This window comes from Abramis brama, assembly GCF_963993115.1.
Source record: "Abramis brama genome assembly, chromosome: 10".
NCBI classification, from domain to species: Eukaryota; Metazoa; Chordata; class Actinopteri; order Cypriniformes; family Leuciscidae; genus Abramis; species Abramis brama.
This window is the reverse complement of record NC_139972.1, coordinates 7,120,006-7,141,796: the sequence shown is the minus strand read 5'-3', so window position 1 is coordinate 7,141,796 and position 21,791 is coordinate 7,120,006. Positions and strand designations below refer to the sequence as shown.

The 21,791-nt window shown below is 40.3% G+C and overlaps 1 protein-coding gene across 4 annotated transcripts; it reads right to left on the bottom strand.

Moving 5' to 3' along the window:
• Positions 1–625: 625 nt before the first annotated feature.
• On the bottom strand, positions 626–21,349 carry LOC311090807 (alpha-2-macroglobulin-like). 4 transcript variants are annotated; one of them, XM_084126346.1, is made up of 34 exons: positions 21,194–21,312; positions 20,679–20,864; positions 20,416–20,572; positions 19,492–19,544; positions 19,359–19,379; positions 19,004–19,169; positions 16,192–16,276; positions 15,891–16,005; positions 15,671–15,791; positions 15,440–15,549; positions 15,173–15,343; positions 14,849–15,085; positions 14,532–14,741; positions 14,295–14,444; positions 13,937–14,050; positions 13,713–13,770; positions 13,064–13,163; positions 12,615–12,840; positions 12,418–12,544; positions 9,016–9,137; positions 8,888–8,939; positions 6,738–6,821; positions 6,475–6,651; positions 5,333–5,408; positions 4,992–5,148; positions 4,777–4,851; positions 4,529–4,691; positions 2,748–2,941; positions 2,452–2,664; positions 2,220–2,338; positions 1,516–1,597; positions 1,346–1,429; positions 1,151–1,256; positions 626–1,029 (listed from the first exon to the last, which is right to left on the bottom strand). In XM_084126346.1, the coding sequence occupies exons 1-34, from the start codon at positions 21,302–21,304 to the stop codon at positions 989–991; spliced, it is 4,263 nt and encodes a 1,420-aa protein (XP_083982472.1). In that variant the 5' UTR covers positions 21,305–21,312; the 3' UTR covers positions 626–988. The 4 variants fall into 4 exon arrangements, with proteins under 4 accessions (XP_083982472.1, XP_083982473.1, XP_083982474.1 ...); XM_084126347.1 differs by having other exon boundaries at positions 15,671–15,793; positions 15,896–16,005; XM_084126348.1 differs by having other exon boundaries at positions 627–1,029; positions 20,679–20,859; positions 21,194–21,349.
• Between the last annotated feature and the right edge of the window lie 442 nt (positions 21,350–21,791).

The window sequence follows — 21,791 nt, the reverse complement described above, 5'->3', positions numbered from 1 at the left end:
GAGGATAGTGTTTCACAGGTGAGTATACGTTACGTCTTGGCAGCATCAGAGGTTCAGGAGACAATGGATCATGGTCTGTTCCTGTTGGAGGCTTGACAATGAACTGGGGCTATGGTGAGTGTTTTATAGAGCTTGTGATGAGGTTGCTGATGGTGAACAGGTGCGGGTGATTCGTTTTCCAGAGAGAGTGAGTGCAGGTGTGCCAAAGAGGATCCTGGGTAATGTAGTGCAGAGACAGACGGTGAACGTGACAATTGTAGTCTGCTTTTTGGTTTATTGGTGAGTGTTTCTACCGTTTTCTCTTTTTAAAATTGTGCAATTTGCTTGATTTATGAAATGTCCTGTTTAATGCCTTACTGTATGTATTCATATGCTTTTATCTGGCACAATGTATAAAGGCAATAAACAGTTAAATCTTATTCCTGTATTCTCTTTGTATGTTTGTTTAAAATGGGGTCATAAAGAACATTTTCATGAATGGTTGTACATAGAATCTTATAAAGTGGCATGAAGAACTGTTAAAGGCTCTTTTAAGAACTTATGAGGCGAGTTCTTGCAGTACCAAAAAGGCTCTTTATGTCACTAAGAAAAAAAAAAGGTTCTTCTCACTATGAAAACCCCGTTTTGGTTATTTTTGGCACCTTTATTTAGCTGAGATAAGATATCAAAAAATAATATCATCATCATAATAACCTCGTCTGATTCTGAAATGTTGCCATAGCATGTAGCTACTACACATTCAACAGTTCAACCAGCTCACCATAACTTGTTTTCAACACTTTTATTAATCATATGCATTGTAAATTGATAAGTCATGATATCAAGAGATGTAGCCAAAAACTGATTAGGATTTGGTGGTTTGTTAAAATTTGGGATGATGGATTGGAAATAATTTTGTCCAGGATAAAGAATAAACATTATAATATTCAACATTAGAGAGTTCCAACATCTTTATCCAAGCTGAACTATAAGGTGACGCTCTTCAGATTCATCCACAGTGGAAGAAGTACTCGGCCTCTGACTGATCACCTGAAGGAAAAGGAAGATGTTTACATTCGTACAACAATGGAAACCTGTACATGGATTAAATCTGAATAAACAATGTGCATCACTTGATCAAAGCATTCAACACTGGCATATTAAATCTTACTTGTTTGGTAGTAATCGTACACTTTAATCACAGCTGGCTTGAGATTCTTCACTTGAAGAACCTGTTTCATTTGTATCTGGTAATTCACTGGAATATTTTGTGGGATCTACAGGAGGAAATAAACTCATCAGTCATGGACATTAAAGACATAAAGACCTAAGACATAAAATCATATGAATGTTGCTGTTTTCTCACCTCCTTCAAATACACAATGACACGATCATCTTTAGAATCGACCCGTTCCACAGGTTTTCTGTACATTCCCCAAAAATCTTTAAGCTGTGGGGGGAAAAGTGCTGGTTAATTTCTAAAAAGAGAAACTCTAGAAATGTGTACACATTTTGTGATGAATCACTCAAACGCACCATTGATGTATCAGCTGTGAATCCAGATAAGAGTTTAATATCCACAATGACCATGTTAGTCCTTTCCTGTAGACCATCATATCTGGAAAAGAGCAAATGAAAAGGTTCTTAAATGCCTCATATAAATGTACAAATAAGAGAGAACAAAAGCCAGAATAATTACCAAGACACATGCAGAGTTTTAATCACTCAAATCACTCATAATGTGTCAATAATAAAAATGTTGTATCTCAAGTCAGTGTGTAGTGTTTTAACTACTGAGATACGCCGTTTCAGTTTATATTGCTTTTGTGTTTATTAAGATGTTAAAAAAAATATTCAGAAAACATTTATTTGTTAGATAATCTTAAGTCATAATCATGTTCTAGTCTTTTGACTTAAAGTCCTCCTGTGGTGAAAATCAAGCTTTTAATGTTGTTAATATGCGTATGTGGTGTTTTTAATATGCTTTTGTGTAAATTTACAAGTCAACACCATTTCTGAATATTTTCTCCTGAAAACTGCAGTGAACCAAAGACAGTCTCAAAAACACGGTTTGAAATCGCTGGCGTTTCTGACGTCACAAACTACCTTGCAACCAATCAGATCAACGTGTGATCGTCAACCAGTGGATCTCTGAGCTGTGAGTGAGTGGAGGCAGGGCTCATTTGCATATTCATAGAATCGCGTATACTCAATGAGGGTTTAAATACAAATTCTCTTACTTGACAGTGAAGTTCAAAATGAAATTTTGTCCCAATGTTTTGCAATCTCCCTCAATCTTAGCATCAATGCTCAATGTTTTAGCTTCAGTTGGAGTGGGAATGTTGTAGAACTGAGACATCTGAGAGAGTCAACACAAAGAAAAACACATTCATAAATCATCTCACAGCAGAATAACCAAAATGGCAAGAGAGAAAGTGAGTGTGAGTAAATGAAGCTGAACACACTACAGACCTGCACAGACACACAGGTTGAGCCCTTCACTTCAATGCTGTATGTGGCTGGAAGTTTCTGCAGCTGCTTCTCCTGGTACAGTAACTTGTTGTCCTGATTGACATTAAAGTGGAGAGTGTCTCCTGCTGACCGTACCGTCACTGTGCTGGAGCCGTCAGAGCTGAACACTTTGGTGGCGTACAAAGACAGAGCCTGAAGAGCCACCACTGTGTCCTGGGAAATAAATGTGTTCAGTAATGCCACTTTTACTCATTCACACCAGCAATAATGTGTTTGATTGAAGAGGTTTGAGTAACCTGTGTGGAGGAGAATCCTCCATAAGCATTCTGCTGTTTCACAAGCCAGCTAACAATCCTGTTAGCATAGCCCAGATCAGCTGTAGTGACTGAATCTGCAGTGAGAACAGCAAGCAGCACATATGAGCTGATCTCCACTGCCAGAGAATCAGAGTCATCAGCAGAGCCAGACTGAGACCAGTGGAGAGAAGAGCCTTAAGGACAAAAGACACACGCGTAACTCAAGGAGCATGATTAAAACAAAAAGGTAACACTTTAGAAAACTGTTCCATCATTAATGAATAACTTCACAGAAACAAATGAGTAACACACTATTAACATTCTAGTTACTACTATTATTATATCTGTGGAATACTTGATTCTGATTGGTCAATAGCACCATCCAGTGGTGTGTTATTGCTCGATAACAACCGCTGAAAACACCGGCTCAACAGGCTTTCTTCATGGAAGTTTTGCTTTTGGTGAGCTAATAAAATATTAAAACTCAGTCGAATCAATATTTTGTGTACGGTTATTTAATTATGCCATCCAGTCTCATGGACTCGCTCTCTCTTGTTTCATTCAAACGCAGATGCTGCCAATTTGCGACAGTTTTTTGTACACTGTTGGATTATTAGACAACAAACAAGTACGATTTTAAAACAGCTTAATCTCAAATCAATATCTCTTATCCCCATAATAATTTATGTGGTGAAATGCTGTGTAATAAGTAGTATGACTGTATACCGTATCTCTTAAATGTCTGTCTAGTTTGAACTTGTCGCGCTAGCAATAGCTCTCACCGCAGTACCTTTGCGTTTAAAGAGCTAGTTAAATATTTCGAATTAGATCAGTATTTCGTATCTAATTATTTACTTATGTGGCAAGTAGTCGTGTAATAAGCGGAATAATGCACATTCAGCCGGTTGTTATCTCAGAATAAACCCCTTCTGGCTCACGCAAGACCCTCCTGATCACCCTGTCGGGTTTATTCTGACAGGAACAACCAGCTGGATGTACATTATCCCATACTTAACTAACAAGGAACTCTGATTAATGAATTAGTAAGAAATAGTTGAATGTGGTAGTTCACTATTAGCTAATCAGTAACTACTACTTTTTCATAACTCACAGAGGACTACAAAGAACTACTGTATACAGGCTCATAATTAATGTTAATAATCCATAATGTATAATATAAGGTTATGGTAATCCACTAGTAATGACTCAAGTGTTACTACATCCTTCTAAAGGAACTACTAATAATTTGGAACAATATTCTAAAGTGAAGATCATGGGAACACACTAGTAATGACTAAAGTGTTACCAAATCCAAAATCGTACAAAAATCTTAAAAGCTTACAGTTACTTCATAATTACTAGAGAGTTATCATGTTTTTTTCTCTTTAGAATATTGATCCAAATTATTAGTATTTCCTTTAGAAGGATGTAGTAACGCTTGAGTCATTACTAGTGGATTACTGTTACCTTATATTATAAATTATGCAATATTCATGTTAATTATGAACCTGTATACAGTAGTTCTTAGTGGGAGGTATGAAATAAATAGTAGTTACTGATTAGCGAATAGAGAACTACCACATTCCACTGAGCCCTATTACTTACTAATATGTTAATCAGATTTTCTTGTTAGTTAAATGTAGTTACAAGAATGTTAATAGTGTGTAACTCATTTGTTCCTGCGTAGTTATTCATTAATGATGGAACAGTTTTCTACAGTGTTACTAAAACCAATACAGTCACAAAAGACAACAGAAAGTCATCAGAAACAAACCTCTTACCATCTGAAATAGCAACATCTTCCAGTTTCTTGAAAAGCTGCTGTCGAGTGTCCGTGTCTCTAGCCAGACTGAAAGTGTAGGCGAGCAGGGCAGTGGTGTAAGTGTTTTTGACATCCTCAATGACGGACCTCAAGCATGACAAACCTTTACTGACGACAGGATCCTGTGACAAAAACACACAGAGGAATAGATGCTGTGAGTGTCATTTTTCTATGAGTTTTTACCATGTTTCCTACAGATGAACTTACTGTGACTGGAGTTTCCAGTTCAAGCAATGATGCAGTAATGTAGGCAGTCATGGTCACATCATCATTCACCCCACCCTAGAATTTATTAGAAATAAAGGATAAATAAAGCAACACACTCAAACCACTGAAGGAAAGTTAATCTAGACAAACTGTGATGTTGGCTTGAGAAAGTCTGAATAAAGACGATAGATAGAGATAGATAGAAGATGACAGACCTTCATTCTGTTGTTGAACAGTGTTCCCTGTTGGATAAAACAGCCGTCTGAATCCCGTCTGCTTATTAACCAGTTCTTTGCACTCTGAATAATTTTTGGATCAATAAATATGTATTTCTGTGCTTTGCCAAAGGACCTCAGCACAAAGGCAGTCAACCTGATGGTGTGGAAGATATAATTCAAAAAATGTCCTCAGGTGTTTCAATGAATTCCATCCGTCATAAATCTCAAAAAGTCATTTGAACTGAGACACATTTTTAAATGTGTTTATTGGGTTATTTTTTGTAGATTACCTTGATGTTATTTCTGTTTAACAATAGTAATAGTGAGAATATATTTACCATGTATTCCCTTCACCATAACCAAATGTGCTGTATGATCCATCCAAATGCTTGTAGTTCATTTGTCTCTGGTATCCTGTTTAGTGTGATAATGGTTAACATAGGGCTGGGCGATATGGCTGAAAACTGTATCACGATATAAGTGTCTCATATCGGTCGATATCGATAATTATTGAAATATTTTATGACCAATTTAAAATAAGGACCAGGAGACAAATATATTAAATTTAAACATTTTTATTTTAAACTTAACCTTCCTCTGATTATAATCCCCTCAGTTATAAAAGCAACACAACCATGGAAAACACTTAAATAATTAAAATGTAAACATAAGTCTAAAATCACAATGAAACCTTAACAATTATCTCTTAACATTAAGTTGCAAAATTAAAGAATACGTAAGAAATGCTTATAAAATTTTTATAACTTATAAAATCCCAAAAACTGCCATACTGGCAAGCTGACTTTTCCTGTTTTATCAACATTTTCCTCGCTAACTGCGGCACTCATTTTCCACTTATCTCTCCACGCCGGTTCTGTTACTTTTCTGTTACTTGCTTCGCAACCTCTGGTTTCTTCAGACGAAGAAAAAAAAAATTTAACGTTTTATCGAACACATTTTTTATTGATATTGATTACGTGTCTATCGCGATACATATCGTTATCGTTTTATCGCCCAGCCCTAAGTTAACACTTCAACAGTTTGTTTGGGTTGACTCAATAGCCGCGTTTCCACTGTCGGGCGTGCTAGTGCTAGTGCGTAACAGGGCCAGTCGCGTTTCCACTGTCACTTCCGGGGCTTGATCGGGCCTTGGCTAGGCTTCCTCTGGGCCAACGGCCAGGGTTTTTTGGCCCGCCAAATACCTTGGTCCAAAGTGGGCCAGCTCGGGCTAGAGTTGTTGTTATGAACAGAGGCGGAGTTTAGAGTTTTAGAGCTTCTGGCCCGACAGTGGAAACCAACATGGTTTTGGGCTCTGTGTTACAGGTCCGAAGCTAGTAGCCCAGGCCGGCCCGTTTAAAGCACTGGCTCGCACTGGCCCGACAGTGGAATAACGGCTAATGTAACATTCAGGTGTGTTGAATAATGTATAATTTGGTATCAAACCATCTCAGTATTTTCTTGACATGATTTTGTCTCTCACCGCTCTGCAGGAAGCCTGTGGCTCTCTCTCGGATGGCCGAGGTGAGCTGCTCCGTGTTCTCCAGATACTCCAGAATGTAAATATTGGGAGAAAGAACAGCCATGTTTTGCTCTCCACAGCCGTACGGCATCCGTAATAATCCATGAAGGTTCCTCAGTGCACGACCCAATATGTCGCCTGTAAACCATACACAAATGACACTCACTACATTTTATAAGTCTAAAGCCAATCTCCTCATTTCTGCTCATGTTTGTAAATGTTACCAATGATTGAAAAAGAGGATCTGGCTGATCCCTCTATCACATCTTTAGGAACAGTCAGAGCCACTTCCTCTGAGAGACTGTCACCTATTAACCAGACAGACAGAAACACATCAGTGATCAGCAGAGTAACGCTATAAACATTTTAATACCACCTGTGAACAGTGTTGGGAGTAACGCGTTACAAAAGTAATGTATTACAGTAACTTATTACTTTTTGTTGTAACGCAGTAGTGTAAGGCATTACTAATCAATTTTCAGTAATATTTTACTCGGTACATGTTCAGTAACGCATGCGTTACAACACACTTTTAGCCCAAAATTTAATTGTTCAAAAAAAAAAAAAACAATACAGCCAGACCGCGAGACATTAACGAATGAAAAATGCAAGTAAGTTATTACCTGTTCGTGGTCAGTCAATAGCCGCGTGCGTGTGGTGTCCAAGTTTGTAAATAATGACTAAATGACAGCTTCTGATATATTTGTAAGGCGATTTATTTCATTCATCTCCCTGTTGCTGGTTTACCTTTGTATTGTGTGCATGACATAGTCCAGTAAAAGCGTGTTTAGGGCAGGTTTTAGGCTACAGGAGTGCCGCGAGGCATGATTTCGGTCTCTGTGCTCGCGCTGGCCAGTGGAAAAGCGGTTAATGGGAGAATATGGTAGAAGACTGTACATTCGCGAGATGGACGTATGCGCGTTACTCTGTTTGTTCTTCTGTGTTTTCTTTCTAAACAGAGAGCAGTCCGTTTTCTTTCGTTTTGAATTGTTCTGTTTAAAAGTAGACATGTCTGACTGTGAGGCAAGTAGACACTGAGTTTCGGTTCATTTATGAGACGCCCGCGCCTCCGTGTCCTGCTTATCTCTTGTCTACTATATTTACTTATTACTTATTAAATCCAGGCAAATGGTAGATGAAACATTGATTAAAATTAAGATACAATTAATACAAAACGAAATTCACTTTAAAGAAAGGCTTTGTGCTTTCTGTTTGAGGTCTCTGTGAAAGCTTAAGCAGTCTTTAGTGCCGCTTTCAGAGCAGTCGCGTCCGTTACAGAGAACTGACACGACCGTAACATCGTTTTTTCCTCATAAATGCGAAATGAATATATTATGTTCTGTGGAGAGTCAACCCTTCTTCATCCGGTGGGTAGTATTAGGCCTACTTTTGGTTTGCTTAGTGTAATTCACAGAATTACTAAAAAATATTTTGCTATACCTAAAAGTTAAAGATTGTTTGTGTCACGCTATTTCCCTCATATTAAATATAAAACGCATGTGTGTAGACTGATATTTTTCTAATGTCTGGACTCCTTTATTAAGGGAGTAGCCTATGGATGTATAAACAGACGTTTCAATATATTGGTATTAAATGCATTTTCTGAGAATTTATATTTCAAGTTTTTACTGCAAATGTCACGTCCATAACGCTGGAATTGCCCAATTTTAAAGAATTTATTCTCAACTAGTTTTGTGGTGTAGGTCTACGTATTTTATAATGTTAATTTCAAATAATACTAATAGTAATTTAAAGATGTGGTAGCTTTGGATCTGGACGTGTGGGGTGTGTCGTGATTCTGCCTTCTCACACCGCGCACCGTGACACAGGTTCATGAATCTGAGTGTCGCGGTTTCATATCGCATATCTTTATACAGCCCTAATCATTTTAGAATGTTAAGTTCTACTTCTGTAGTTATTTTGGTTAAAGTAACTCAAAAGTAATACAGGAGTAATGTAACGCATTACAATTCTGAAACAGTAATATTGTAAAGAATTACTTTTAAATAACAGTAACAAGTAATGTATAATGTATTACACTTTGGAAGTAACTTGCACAACACTGCCTGTGAAGTCCCAATAATAATAATATAATAAAAAACAGGAATTATTGTGATTCAAGCACTTTGGAAAAGGGGAGAAAATAGCCACAATTTCAAAATTTGGCACAGCTGAACAACTAAACTACAGTTGTCATGAAAGGCTGACAAATTTCAACTTTCTCAATTAAAATGTCCGATACATATGAGTATATTTTAGCTCCTGCAATGTGTACTTATTTTCATGAAGTTGGAGTTTGTGTTTAGACGACAAAGAGGGTTGCAGCATTATCAGCGCTTGTACACCAAAACATATGAAATATCTGCAGACTAACCCTTTGGACACAGTAACCAGCTGCGAGTCTCTGTCTTTTCAGTTCCTTCCGCCTGCAGCAGAAATCAATCACATCAACACATACATAAGCAGCATTAAGATCATGAGTAAATGATGACGTGTGCTGACCTGTACGAGCAGACTTCGTGTGACCGTGTCAATTCGTCCTCTCTCCGGGACGCTCACAATCTCATTGTCACACACAGTCTGGGACGCCTCTGCCTCTGCACTGACTGTAATATTCAAGACTCCTACAACACAAGACATACGTGAATATACAACTGAGAAACAGTCGCGTTTCCATTACCCTTCAAATTGAGCAAATTGAAAATTGCAAATTAAAATAAGCCCATTGTAAACACGTCCATTTTGGAAAAAACTCCCAATTATTGGTATAAACATTTTTATGCTTGCATGTGTTGGTTTTTCAGGCAATTCTAAATGTCGATAAAAAAATTGATGGCGTTTACATTAACCGATGTTATGCGACTAAAACATAATTTTTTCATCTTGCGAGAAGCCAAAATTATGGCGACGGATGTTGGTAGGTTTACGTATATCGCAGCCACCGCACTAGCCATTATTTTTAATCGAAGGAGACGTAGGCGTGTTATCCAAGCTTTAATGGCAAGGAAAGCCTCTTATACTTAGGAGCGAAATATTTAGCAAAATATTCCTTTTTCGAACAGCCTGAAAACCCCCCTCATGCGAGCATAAAAACATTTTATTTTCAATGGAAGTTTTTGCGAAATTGACGTCTTTCCAATGGGTGTCACGATCCACACACACACAGGAAACAAGAGAGATCCAATTTGCAGTATTAATTGGGGTAATCCGTACTCACAAAACCAGTCCAGGCAAAAGGTCAAAATCCATAAAGGCAATCCAAAAACAAGAACAAAACAGGAACCAGGCAGAAACGAACATCAGAAGTGGTGTGATATGTTACAAGGACTCTGTGACACATACTAAAACAGACAGGGTTAAATACACAGGGAAATGACAATGCTAATGGGGAATTGGCTGAGTGCAATGATTAATGACAAGGGACAGCTGAGTGCAATGATGAGACAAGGATCGTGGGGAATGTAGTTCAAAAATGTGACAGACACCGTGAGGAAGGAGGACATCTAGTGGACACCTGGAGAACACAACCTGACACCGTGACATAACCCCCCCTCTACGGAGTGGCTACCAGACACTACAAGACGACAAAAACTACAACACAAAACAAGAGTCCAAGGCGGGAGGCAGAACAGTGAAGGATCAGGGGGAGGGATGGGGGGCCAGGTCCATGGAGGGAAATGGGGACAGGGAGTGACAGTTCATCTGGCGGCCAGGGCGGAGACGACAGTCCATCGGGCGGCCAGGGTGGAGACGACAGTCCATCGGGCGGCCAGGGCGGAGACGACCCCTCGGGCGGCCAGGGCGGAGCAGACAGTCCATCGGGCGGCCATGGCGGAGACGACCCCTCGGGCGGCCACGGCGTAGACGACCCCTCGGGCGACCACGGCACAGGAACAGACACCGGCTCAGGAACTGGAACTGGAACAGACACCACCAGCTCCGGCTCAGGAACTGGAACAGACACCACCGGCTCAGGTTCAGGACCAGACACCACCGGCTCAGGAACTGGAACAGACACCACCGGCTCAGGAACTGAAATAGACACCACCGGCTCAGGAACTGAAATAGACACCGGCTCAGGTTCAGGAACACACACCACCGGCTCAGGAACAGACACCGGCTCGGCGGCGGCCATCTTGTCCGGAGACACAGGCTCGGCGGCGGCCATCTTGTCCGGAGACACAGGCTCGGCGGCGGCCATCTTGTCAGGGGACACAGGCTCGGCAGCGGCCATCTTGTCCAAAGACACAGGCTCGATGACGGCCATCTTGTCCTGAGACACAGGCTCGGCGGTGGCCATCTTGTCCGGAGACACAGGCTCGGCGGCTACCATCTTGTCCTGAAACACAGGCTCGGCGGCGAACAACTTGTCCGGAAACACCGACTCGGCGGCGGCCATCTTGTCCGAAGACACAGGCTCGGCAGACGTGACGTGAACAGGCTCGGTGGCAGCCATCCTGTCCGAAGACGCAGGCTCGGCAGACGTGCCATGGACAGTCTTGGTACTTTCTAGGATCTTAAATAGCGTATCAAAATAATCCAACAAGCTTTCCTCCGCTATGGCAATAGCGGGCTGCTCGGGCACGGCCTCCGGGACGACAGCGTGCTGCACGAGGATGGCCTCTGAGATGACAGCTGGCTGCACGGGCATGACCTCTGGGATGACAGCGGTCTGCTCGGGGACGACTGCGGGCTGCACGGGTACGGCCTCCGGTTCTTTGGGGAGGTTGGAGGTCTTCCTCCTCCTCCGCCTCCAGACCACCGAACTCGAGACCACCGGAACTGGGACCACCGGAAACGGGTCCACCGGAAACAGGTCCACCGGAACTGGCATGGAGGAAGTCTTCCTTCTCCTCCTCCGTTTCGGGACCACCGGAACTGGGACCACTGGGCTAAACCCTGGCTCAGATCTGGAACCGCTGGACAGTTCAGGCTCGGGGCTGAAAAAAGGCCAAAGCGGCGAGTGGTGTTGGGGTCCATATCCACCACCTCCTCCCCTGCGGCCTCCACGGGTCCCACGAAAAATGACTAGACGGGTTCCCTTAAACAAATCTCTCCTCTCCCGCTCGGTGGCTGGGGAAGAGAAGTTTGAAAACATACCGCTGGATCTTTTTTGGTGACGGAGTCCTTCTGTCACGATCCACACACACACAGGAAACAAGAGAGATCCAATTTGCAGTATTTATTGGGGTAATCCGTACTCACAAAACCAGTGCAGGCAAAAGGTCAAAATCCATAAAGGCAATCCAAAAACAAGAACAAAACAGGAACCAGGCAGAAACGAACATCAGAAGTGGTGTGATATGTTACAAGGACTCCGTGACACATACTAAAACAGACAGGGTTAAATACACAGGGAAATGACAATGCTAATGGGGAATTGGCTGAGTGCAATGATTAATGACAAGGGACAGCTGAGTGCAATGATGAGACAAGGATCGTGGGGAATGTAGTTCAAAAATGTGACAGACACCGTGAGGAAGGAGGACATCTAGTGGACACCTGGAGAACACAACCTTACACCGTAACAATGGGTGTATTTTCAATTTGCATTTTCAATTCGTGCAATTTGAAGGGTAATGTAAACGCGGTGAAATTGCATGTTTAACATTTATATTAACATCTTCCCTTGCCTGGATGCTTGGATAACACGTCTACGTCTCCTTCGATTAAACAATGGCTAGTGCGGTGGCTGCGATATATGTAAAACTACCAACATCCGTTGCAATGATTTTTTAAATGACTTATCGTTAGAGGGAAAATAACGTTTTAGTCGCATAACATCGGTTAACGGAAACACCATCATTTTGCAATAGTTTTTAATCGACATTTCAAAAACATCCCAAAAGTTTTGTGCAAATCTGTAATGAAAAGGCGGCTACTGATTCAGACTGGAAAACTCACCAAGAACAGAGGGAGTGAGGATCCATTTAAAAGTTTTTCTTCCATTAGCACATAGACAGGATGAATACTGATCATCAGAGGAGGCTTTGAGCGTGTAGTCTGAGGAAGGAGCTGGAGTCACTTTAACCTGTCAATCAAACACACATGATTAGTGGCATATTTGATATGATTTGATTAGAGTGCGTCTGAAATCTCACCATGATGCACTTGGACAGATAGTTGAAGACAGTGGCCTTCAGCTCAAAGATCTCCCCGCGGATGATGGAGTAAGGCAGAGAGAGCTCTAGGAAGAAGGGCTGGAAAACTGTCAGCTGAGCAGGAGGAGCCAGACCCAGACCTTCAGAGGACAGGCAGAAGGCCTCCGTCTCCCAAGAGGTGATGGTGTCAGGAACCGTGACAGGAACCTGAGCTGATCCAGAGTCCCTGTGGAGGAATTACAACAATAGGCATATTTGACTCTGACTCAGCCATTTTTCCTGTAATAAATGACAACATTCAGCACACAGATGATGAAAAAACTGGATTAAGAATCTACAAAGCAAGCAAGGTATTTTCTGTCCTGTGGGCGAGAGGGGAGGAGATGATGTATTAAATATAAGTAATAAGATAAATATGATGTTAAATGTTCTGATTATGCTTTAAATACCCCACTTCAGCAAGTTCCCAGATCCAAGTTTCTGGAAAGACAGTTCGAATCGTCACTGCTGGAGAATCAGTTACATCCTCTGATACTCCGTCATAATACACTGGAAAAAAAGTGATATTTTGCAGCTTTAAGTGATGTTCAAATAGATACTCTTCTCTAAAATGTGGGTGAGGCTCTGTCCCTACACTGTATAAAACTGGAAAACAAGTTATATTTTGTAGTTTTAAGTGATATGTATGTGAAGAGTACGTCAAAATGATCTATTCTATATCCAGTCATAAGTAAATAGAAAATGTAAGGTAGATCATTATTTTAACACACATATTTTCACATATATTAAACGTTTCAGTTTATTTAGTTTTAATTTTTAGTTTTAGAATTTTAAGGCTGCAAAAGTGAATGTGTTAATTTTATCTTACAAAAGTTTTATAGATGAGTTTATCTTACCAATATTAACACTGATTCAAAGTTCACCCCCCCCCCCCCCCCCCCCAAAAATAAATAAATAAATATATATGTATTTTCTTACTACATCTCTATAATTATGGAATTGTCTGAATTTCATAATTTCACAAATTGAATATATTTCATAAGCACCAACATATTAAAACATTACAGCTTGGATTGTAATAACAGTACATGTACCTACCCATCTCACACAGAGGGAGTTCCACAAACAAATTTGTTGCCATCTTCAATCCCACTTTCTGTCAAATGGAAATGATGAACCACAATTAAATTCATGAAAATACAAATTACTTTTAAATGTCAGTATAATCATAAAGGTTTTTTATGCATTTACTTACACATGTGCAGTATATACTCTCCCAATCATTATCTACTGCACTGCCACACATATAATCGAACTGTTACCTTTAAGGATTCATAAGTGAATGCGGATCTCCAAAAACGCATATACGGACACTCGTCATCTTCAACAGTCTCAGGGTAATCTGACTCTGATTGCACTGGCAGCAGGCTGAAGATCTGTGACGGGATCATGTTCACACACTATCAGTATGATTTCTAAATAATACATGTATTTCCAACAAAACTTTATTTCCATTTTGGTGAGAAAGAATGAAGATTAATGCTAAATTTCCTGAGATCAAAATGTCAGCTGATGGATCATAGCAGCAATAAGTAAAGTCTGTTATCATTAGATTCCCACTGTAGATTCCCACTATGAAGACACACATTTAATCATCACTGAATCTTAAAGCATCTAGACCTTGTCAGCATCCAGACGTTCTCCTGACTTCAGGATCAGGACGCTCTGATCTACAGCACTGAGGCCACACAGTGAACCAGGCTGAGCTGAGAGCTGGAGAGTGTTTTTCTCACCGGGAACTGCTTTAGCAGGAGAAAACTGCAGAGATACCTGTGACATACAGGGAATAGGATTTATTTTAGAAATGAGTCAGTAATACAGTTTAAAGAGGCTCATTTCTAAAGCTACAATGCATACCTTGTTTTTGAAACACTTTTCAATGTTGAAATCTTTGCTACTGGCCACAACCTTTTCACTGGGGAGAACACAGTACGCCAGAATCTGCATTACAGGAGCCAGATCTAAACTAATAGACAGTTTGAATGACATTGAGCCCCTTGCTCCATCAGAAATCTTCACTTCAACCTTCTCATATCCATGATGAACAATCACTCCTCTGGACAAGACCTGAAACAGACGGATGACACTCTGATAAAAAACTGACTAGTGCAGTCAAATAATACTGTTAAACAAAACCATCTCTGTGATAATGTACATACTGCACATGTTCTCACCATATAGACGATGTCAGTTTTGAAGTTTTTAATTGTCTCTCCAACAAAATAATACTTGATGGTGACTGTAAACTCAGAGTCACACTTTAATGGTTGTTCAGTATTCTCTATAATCAATTCACTTCGTGATGGGGTGTATAGAGAGGCAGGTGGGAAGAGCTTGACTGTTATTTTATCGAAAGCGATGTGAGGCGTGTCGTCGTGTCCATAATCACGGACCTCTTGATAGACACTTGCCTAGATTACAAAAAATCTGAAATAACTCCTGTAACTAAACTCTTCATGCAATACAAAAGAAAACTAAGTGAACACAATCTCTCTTACTATTAGATCAATATCCCTTTTAGAAAGACTGGATGTATTAAGAGAGAAGTTGGCCAGTCCATCGCTGTCTGTAGTGAGATTTAGGAGCAGTTTTGTGGACCAAGTGTGACCCTCCATAAGATAAACCTTTTTGTTTTGAATTGGTGCACCTTTGAAATTTGAGAGTTTTATCTGTTGAAAATAAGATTTTGAAGGAATAAATTACTATATCAATAAATAAATAAATACATATGAATGGTGTTAAACTGAGACGGATTTTAGACTTACTTTTCCTTCAATAACTGATCCGTGTTCATATGTTTTGGGCAGGTCAGTAAATATGACTTTACCAATTTCATAAGTGAGAGATACAGATTCAGATTGTGTCATGGTGATCTCTGTAAATAGTCAAAACACATACATAAATATTTATTCAAATAAAAGTAAATTGAAGAAATGAGAAAATGAGAAATACAAGAAATATAGGTAACAGAGATCTGACCAAATTGAACAGCTCACCTGTTCCTTCTTCTGTAACCATTGCCTCAACATGAAGAGAATTCTGAATCACTTGCTTTAGTGTGACGTTAAAAAGGAGTGATGGATCTAAGGTATGGATGGCACAGCCTGTCTTTTTTATCTAATTATAATGAATGAACACAAATATAACTATTAACAGAAGAGTGGTTTAATTAGATAAATGTATTAAAGATAATGTACTGCGTTTCAACTCACATACCTCCTCAATGGTTTCCTCTAAACACACTGAATTTGTGTAATAGGAAATGTAGGGCGAATTATTACGGCACACTTTCACCCGTGATTTACCAGGTACAGGCTGTCCATAAGTGTATCTGTGAAAAAGGTACGAGCAACTGATCAACAGCCCAGGGTTTAGTTAAGCAACTAATATATTAGGATGGGGGGTTAAAGTAAGAAACTGACCCAAGAGTTAAATAATACAATTAACAATTAAATGAAAGTGTGAATGGAAGAGCACGTTGCTTTTTTAATGCAGGAAATAAAAAGAAACCACTCACTTTCCGCAAACCTCAATTATCAGTTCTTCTTCTTCAACACTTACTTTATTTGGGCTTTTTACAGTAACTTCAAACTTAGGCAAAACTAGAAGTCAGAAGGCAGAAATCAGAGTTATTAGTACTCAATTTATATATTAAATATTAAAATAAATATTATTGAAACTCTTCCCATGCAAAACTGCAAATTGTCTGTTCCCTTTCAAGAGAACTCGTGCTGCGTCATAAGTTACGACACTATGGGAGCACCTCTGCGTGATTGCGTCTTGAAGCACGTGTGAAATCAGTTCAACGGTGTGGCAGAACGTCATAATACTTATTAATATTTCTCTTGTGGCCCATAAGTAGTGAAAACATTAGAGAGAAGTATTTCGTTTTAATCAAGTTGTTTTTTAAATGAGGAGTAAGCTAATCTAACTAATCTTTTATTTTCCTCGCAGCTCTTTGGTAATGGTATAAAAGAATGTCCAATTTATTTGCACCATGTAAATCGTGCGGCCAAAAGCTAAAGTTCAAAATGTTAACTTTAAAGCAAATCGTGACTATAATCAGTACAGAGGACTGGTTTGTCATGATAGAACTCAAAAATGCATACTTCCACATATCCATCCTTCAAAACCACAGGAAGTTCCTCAGGTTTGCTTTAGGGGGCAAAGTGTTCCAGTACAGGGTTCTTCCTTTTGGCTAGCACTGTCAGCTTGCACTTTCAAGAGAGGCGTGGATGTTGCACTGGCTCCTCTGCGACTCCAGGGCATTCGCCTGTTGAATTACATCGACGATTGGTTGATACTAGCTCATTCAGAGCACATGGCGTTTTAACATCGAAATGTTGTCCTCGCTCATATGAAAGAGCAGGTGTTGAGGCAGAACGCAAAGAAGACTGTTCTTTCTCCAGTACAGAGAACTGTTCTGTGATGATGCAGGCACGTTTCTCTCCTGCACACATAATCATCTCAGCATTAAAAGAGCTGAAGCTAGGCCAGCCACGCACTGTCAAACAGTTTCAAAGATTGTCGGCAGCAGCAGCCAACATCATACATTTTGGCCTGTTGTACATGAGACCCCTGCAGTGGTGGCTCAAGACCAGGGGATTTTCCCCAAGGGGCAATCCATTCCACATGATCAAGGTTACAAGAAGATGTCTTTGTTCCTTGACAATGTGGAGGAAACCCTGATTCTTGTGCAAAGGCCCAGTGTTATGACTTACTTGTCATCACGTGATACTTATGACAGATGCTTCTCTCACGTGTTGGGGAGCGGTCCTGGAGAGCCATTCATCTCAGGGTCTGTGGAAGTACGTTTTCTGATCTACGAGGGACATGTTCTTGTCCATTTAGACAACACATCTGTGGTCGCTTAGGTTGAGACAAGGGCTGAGGCCCGAGGAATGGAGACTTTACCCCGAGGTGGTGGGTCTCCTATGGAGGAGGAAGAGAAGTGGAAGAAGAGGACATATTATTGTCATCCAGCCCCAATAGTGTTGAATACCATTATGCCTGTATGCATTTCCCCGGATCGCTCTGCTTTCGGGAGTTATGGAGAGAGTTTGCCGGGAGGGTGCCCATCTACTGTTGGTGGCTCCTCTTTGGCCAACTCACATCTGGTTTTTGGACTTGATATCCCTCCTCTATGGCTCCCTTAAGGAGATTCCGATCAGGAGGGACCTTCTGTGTCAGGCTGGGGCTAAATATTTAACCCCCATCCAGAGGTATGAAAGTTGTGGGTTTGAGTCATAGAGTCATTGACCAACTCATAGAGGCTGGTCTCACAACGGAGGTTTAGACCCAGTTAACTGCCCGGTTGGTACAGTGCTAGAGTTTCCGCAAGAGCGTTTCTATACAGGATTATCCCCTTCTACACTTAAGGTTTATTTGGCCCTGTTTACCACACTCCTTTGAGTGGTGTATCCTTGAAAAGAGACACATTAGTATCTCGTTTCCTCCGTGGAACATTGAGGATTAGGCCTGCAGGCCTTCTGTCCTCTGCCCAGACCAGGAGAAATTAAATGTGCTTTGCTTGGTTAGGGTGCTTGATGCTTACGTTCACAGAGCTGCCGTGTGGCGTAAATCTGATCAACTCTATGAATGCTTTGGGTCGCCCAGAAAGGCGTACCCAGCATCTAAGCAGAGAATGAGTAAGTGAGTTGTCGAGGTTATCTCTCTTGCTTATGAATTGGCCGGTCAGCCTTATCCCTTGGCTGTCCGGGCCCATTCTACTAGGAGTATGGCGGCTTCTAAAGCCTTGCTTTCTGTGGCCTCTCTTCATGACGTATGGGCTGCAGCGGGCTGGTCCTCTCTGCACACATTCGTCAGGTTCTTTGACCTTGACCTGGGCACCACCCCTGGCTTCCAGGTGCTTCAGTCTTAATTGCGCTCCATATATTATTCACACTAGACAAGCACTGGTCAGTATGGCATAGTAAGTATTAACATTCCCATAGTATTGTAACTTACAACGCAAAGCCAGTTCCCTTGAAAGGGAATGCCTCGGTTACGACTGTATCCTCGGTTCCCTGAAGAGGGAACGAGATGCTGCATTGCTCCGCCATAACTTATTTCACTTCACTTACTTACTTCATGACTTACTTCAGCCTATCAGAAGCTGACATTGTTTGGTTCAGGGGTGCTTTAATACCTTCCTGGTTGTGACATCAGCCCCCATGATGTTCTGCCACACCATTGGACTGATTTTACACGTGCTTCAAGACACAATCATGCAAAGGAGTTCCCATAGTGTCGTAACTTACGATGCAGCTTCTCGTTCCCTCTTCGAGAAATCAAGGTTACAGTCATAACGAGTCTTTTTTATGACTTACCATATTGTTTCACTTCAAAATCATGTGATATCATCCAGTCACCAATAAAAGCCTTCAGTTTGTACATGCCTTGACAGGCCTCTGGGTTTAATTCATAAGAACGCTGCAAAATCCACCTTGTTGAAGAAACATTTGTCCATTGGCCAATCCGGTTACCTTTACTGTCCTGTTTAATAGCAAAGACACAGTGCAGGTATTTTGTGACAGTCAGCTACACATATCCTGACTATCAGTGTAGAAATATATAATTACCCTACTGAAAATACAATAATTGCAAATATAACCAAATTTCTAGTGTTAATCAGATTTAAAAGGTGTGTTTGTTATGACTGCACAGAAGGTTTTGTGTTCTTACCTCAAGAACCACTGTACTATACTGTGAAAGAGCAAATAGTAATTAAAGATCAAAAGCCAAAAATGTGTTCATTTATTAAACATGTTTTCAACAGTGCAAGAGATAATAAAGATGCCAGATAAACACATCAGACCTGCTGATCAAGGGGTGCAAAGTTTGTATCCATGGTAACAACTCTGAAGTTCACTGTAAAATAGAAATGTGTATTAGAAAACGTATGTATCTTATGTAAGGGACAATTGCTTACAGTCATATTTCTCTCCTGTAAATGACCAAACTGTGTGTGAACCGTATTAAGGGTCAAATACAGGGCTGACAACTGTATTCTGCTGCTGGGTGAATGTGTCTTTTGAGCCAAATTCAACTAGCTGTCACAGCTGCCTGTTTTAGCCATAATGTTACAAAAATGTCTAACAATTTGCTCCAGCTGACCAGTTAGAATCAAGTAGGCCTATCCCAGACAGCTATGAGGTTTATTACATGTAACGATTTATAGCAGGGGTGTCAAACTCCTGGAGGGCTTCAGAGTTTAGTCCAAACCCTGTTGATTTCAAAACCTGATCAGGTACATTTAATAATTAGGGTTAAAGCTAAACTCTGCAGGGCTGTGGGCTCTCCAAGAACACCCCTAATCTATTGTATCCATAGATTTCATATAAAATAAAGTCACACAGATACTGATATCAATATCGATATCATATTTGTAATTACAGTATTTAGGCTGAACATGTTTGAAAGTGAGGGGATTGTTCAAATGCACACTAGATGACCATTCTCGTGTTTCAAAGCTGTTAGAATTCAAAGCTACTCATCTTTAATATCTGCTTTTCTTATCTTTTCATTTGCTCCTATTTTTGTTTGTAAATTCATTGAACTGTTTACTTCATACTCTTTTACCATCTGGTTTGTGCAACATTTGAAATCTTTGACCTGTGCTCGTTGCCTGATCATAGTGTGCTTTACTTATATGTGCTACATCAGCTGTGATCAGGGTTTAGATGTCAGTGACACCAGCATTATTTACTGAGCTTTAGCCTTTGAGACATTCACAGCTCACCTGTCTGTCCTGGAGTATAGATGGGTTTATCAGTCTGGATAAAAGTCACAGGATTGTAAGGCTTGAACATGACTTTTCTCTCTTCAGTCGTCCTGAAAGTCTCTCCCTGAAGTTCAACCTTCATTTTCTGCACTGATTCTGCCTTTACCAGAGGAGCCTGATGAGAAATAATTTCCTGTATTCACAACCTGCCACAAAAACTAGATGCATTATGATGAAACATATTTGATCATATTCATTATGTGCATGTTTTGATGGCAGACCTTGAAGTTAAAGCAGCGATGAAACTCTTCCTCAGCTTTCTCCTGCAGCAGTAATGTGCTCTGGACACCATGAACCAGATGAATGTTCATGACAAGGCTTTCATTGGGCTTGAGAAGACTTGCACACAGTTTGGCCTCAGATCCCGACTTGATCACTGCAGGAAACGTCACCATGAAATATCTGTCCTTAGAAAATGATCATACAATATTGCCTGAGTGGTTAGATGTAATAAGAAAAATTAAACAAACTGGGATGGAAAATAATACAGTTAATTTACTATTGATCAATTATATGAAAAGTGTGAATTTGTATGTTTATTCAGAGCAATATTGCTCTTAAAATTACACTGTCAGTAATTATGAATAATCGTGTGCCTTCAGTTGTCTTTAAAACAGTAAACCTCTACTGTGCAACACAGATCGGTTAAATAAATACAGGAGAAATCATCAAGAATTACAAAATGACTAGTGGTATATTAATAATTTATCCTTAGCAAAAACTGTTAAAAACTTACGGCCCTGATGTTTGTCCATTGACACAGATCAGGAGGAAAGAGAGCAGAAGGAGCCCTTTCCAACAGCAGCCAATATTCAGAGTCATGATGACGAGCGATCATCCATGGCATGAGATGAACTGGACCGTCTCTTTTAAAGGGACTCTCATGCTAAAGGAGGTCCTTCAAAACATGTGTATTGATCATCTGATTAATGATTCAACCATGTAGGCACTGCAGTTCAAAAACATGTGCTAAATTAGATCTACTAAAGCCTTAGAAATACATTTGCAACAAATATTAAAAATAGTAGTCTGGCATGCAGTAAAATAGTCATGTCACCTTTATTTATATAGCTCATTTTACAATACAGTTTGTTTCAAAGCAGCTTTACAGTGATAACAGGAAAATAATGCAACAATGTTTGTTTCGGCTGTTCAGCAGTTTTAGAAGAAAATAGCGCCACAGTCCAGTTTAAGTAAGTTCAGTGATGGTTCATTTTTGTTGTAAAAAAGTTATTAATTTAGGTAAATTATCCTATGGCAAACCAATGGACGAGTCTGGGTTTGGCGGTTGCCTGGAGAACGATACTTGCCTGAATGCATTGTGCCAAGTCTAA

Excerpts from the sequence above, each read along its gene's own strand:
- LOC311090807 (XM_084126346.1), bottom strand. The coding sequence starts at position 21,304 with ATGCCATGGATGATCGCTCGTCATCATGACTCTGAATATTGGCTGCTG. Across the intron at positions 16,006-16,191 it reads ATAATTGAGGTTTGCGGAAA|ATACACTTATGGACAGCCTG; the intron begins GTGAGTGGTTTC and ends CCTTTTTCACAG. Across the intron at positions 8,940-9,015 it reads CACGAAGTCTGCTCGTACAG|GCGGAAGGAACTGAAAAGAC; the intron begins GTCAGCACACGT and ends TTTCTGCTGCAG.